General features: G+C 35.9%; 1 protein-coding gene across 1 annotated transcript in view; it reads right to left on the bottom strand.

Annotated features, from left to right (window-relative positions):
• sfi1 (SFI1 centrin binding protein) overlaps window positions 1-1,283 on the bottom strand; it is a 14,765-nt gene that overhangs the window by 6,053 nt on the left and 7,429 nt on the right. Inside the window, exons 12-13 of the mRNA XM_015401950.1 lie at window positions 921-1,088; window positions 718-832 (exon numbers count right to left, since the gene is read on the bottom strand). Coding sequence (XP_015257436.1) covers window positions 718-832; window positions 921-1,088 — 283 coding nt within the window. The remainder of the gene's footprint in view (window positions 1-717; window positions 833-920; window positions 1,089-1,283) is intronic.

Here is a 1,283-nt window from a genome sequence, read left to right as displayed (position 1 = left end):
TTTTTATAAAAATATTGTAAATTAAACCATATTTTACTAAATACCACTTGGGTCAGAAAGATAACTAAATTTCCTTACTTAAAAAATCCCCTGGACAAAACAAGCACGGATGCTTTTATAATAAAACACATGATTATTTTATTTTCATTGCTGCATTTATAAGTAGTGGGGCCACATTTGATCATTTCTAGCTAATAATCTTAAAATATTTACAAGCCTTTAATTTAACGATGAACACAATCTTCATTTCTTTAAATCAATGTTTTTTTAAAATTTCCCCATTCTGTTTTGTAGATCAGCTTAAATCAAGACAAGCGAACTGACAGATGATGCTCATACTGGTTAAACATACTGGTTTAAATACAGCTTGGAATTTTAAAAAAAAACTTTTTGTGAGGAGCAAAAACGGGTTACCGTTGCGTCTCCTCAGGTGTTAACCAGGAATACAAACTTACTTTAAATGATTAAAACCTTTTAGATAAACATAAAGGATTAGTCCACAGATACAGCATAAACATTCTCAAATAGAAGTTCTTCACTGGTTTCCTTAGAAGCTGAAAAATGTTTACTAATGGATCCATTTTAAGTTTAAGAGTCTAAAAATGTTAAAAAGAAAATGTGTTTAGATGATCAGATTTAGGCTTGTCTGGAAAAAATAAACACTTAAACCAACTAAGATGAAACTCCCATGTTTAGAGTCTGCACATGTCCATTTACCTTCACTTCTCATCATCTGAGCCCAGCTAAGCAGCTCCCTCTGCTGGGTAAGCTTCAGAATTGCACCTGTTGTAACCCCTCTCCAGGCATAAAAAGCCTTTGCAGGTTCCACACTCTGAGAGCAACAAAAAAAAAAAAAAAAAGAGAGACATCACAAACTGTAACGATCATGACACATTTTGTAATTAGGGCAAAGATCAAACCTTCTGTTGAATGGATCGTTCCCTGGCCTGTTGCTCTGCAAGTCGAACCTCAGCCAGCAGCTCTGCTCTCTCCCTCCAAACTATCAGGGCTCTCCTGATGACATATAACTCCAAGTTATGAGGCTTCAACCCATTCACACGGTGAAACATGGTAGTGGAGGCATCATGCTTTGGGATACAGGGAGAGTCAAGCTGCTCAGTCTTAATGAGAAGATGGGTGTTTCTGAATAAATACAGGAAAATCCAGCCTCCAAGCTACTTTGTCAATATGTATTTCTACAGAGTCCTGCTTATTGTCCCAATTATTTTATTTTATTATGGACTGGAGCTTCAGATTCCTGGTTTAGATCAAAGCACATTCAT

This window comes from Cyprinodon variegatus, unplaced genomic scaffold (assembly GCF_000732505.1).
Source record: "Cyprinodon variegatus isolate N-32 unplaced genomic scaffold, C_variegatus-1.0 Scaffold1277, whole genome shotgun sequence".
In the NCBI taxonomy this organism is placed as follows: domain Eukaryota; kingdom Metazoa; phylum Chordata; class Actinopteri; order Cyprinodontiformes; family Cyprinodontidae; genus Cyprinodon; species Cyprinodon variegatus.
Note: the sequence above shows the minus strand (reverse complement) of the source record. Positions and strands in the feature narration are given on the sequence as shown.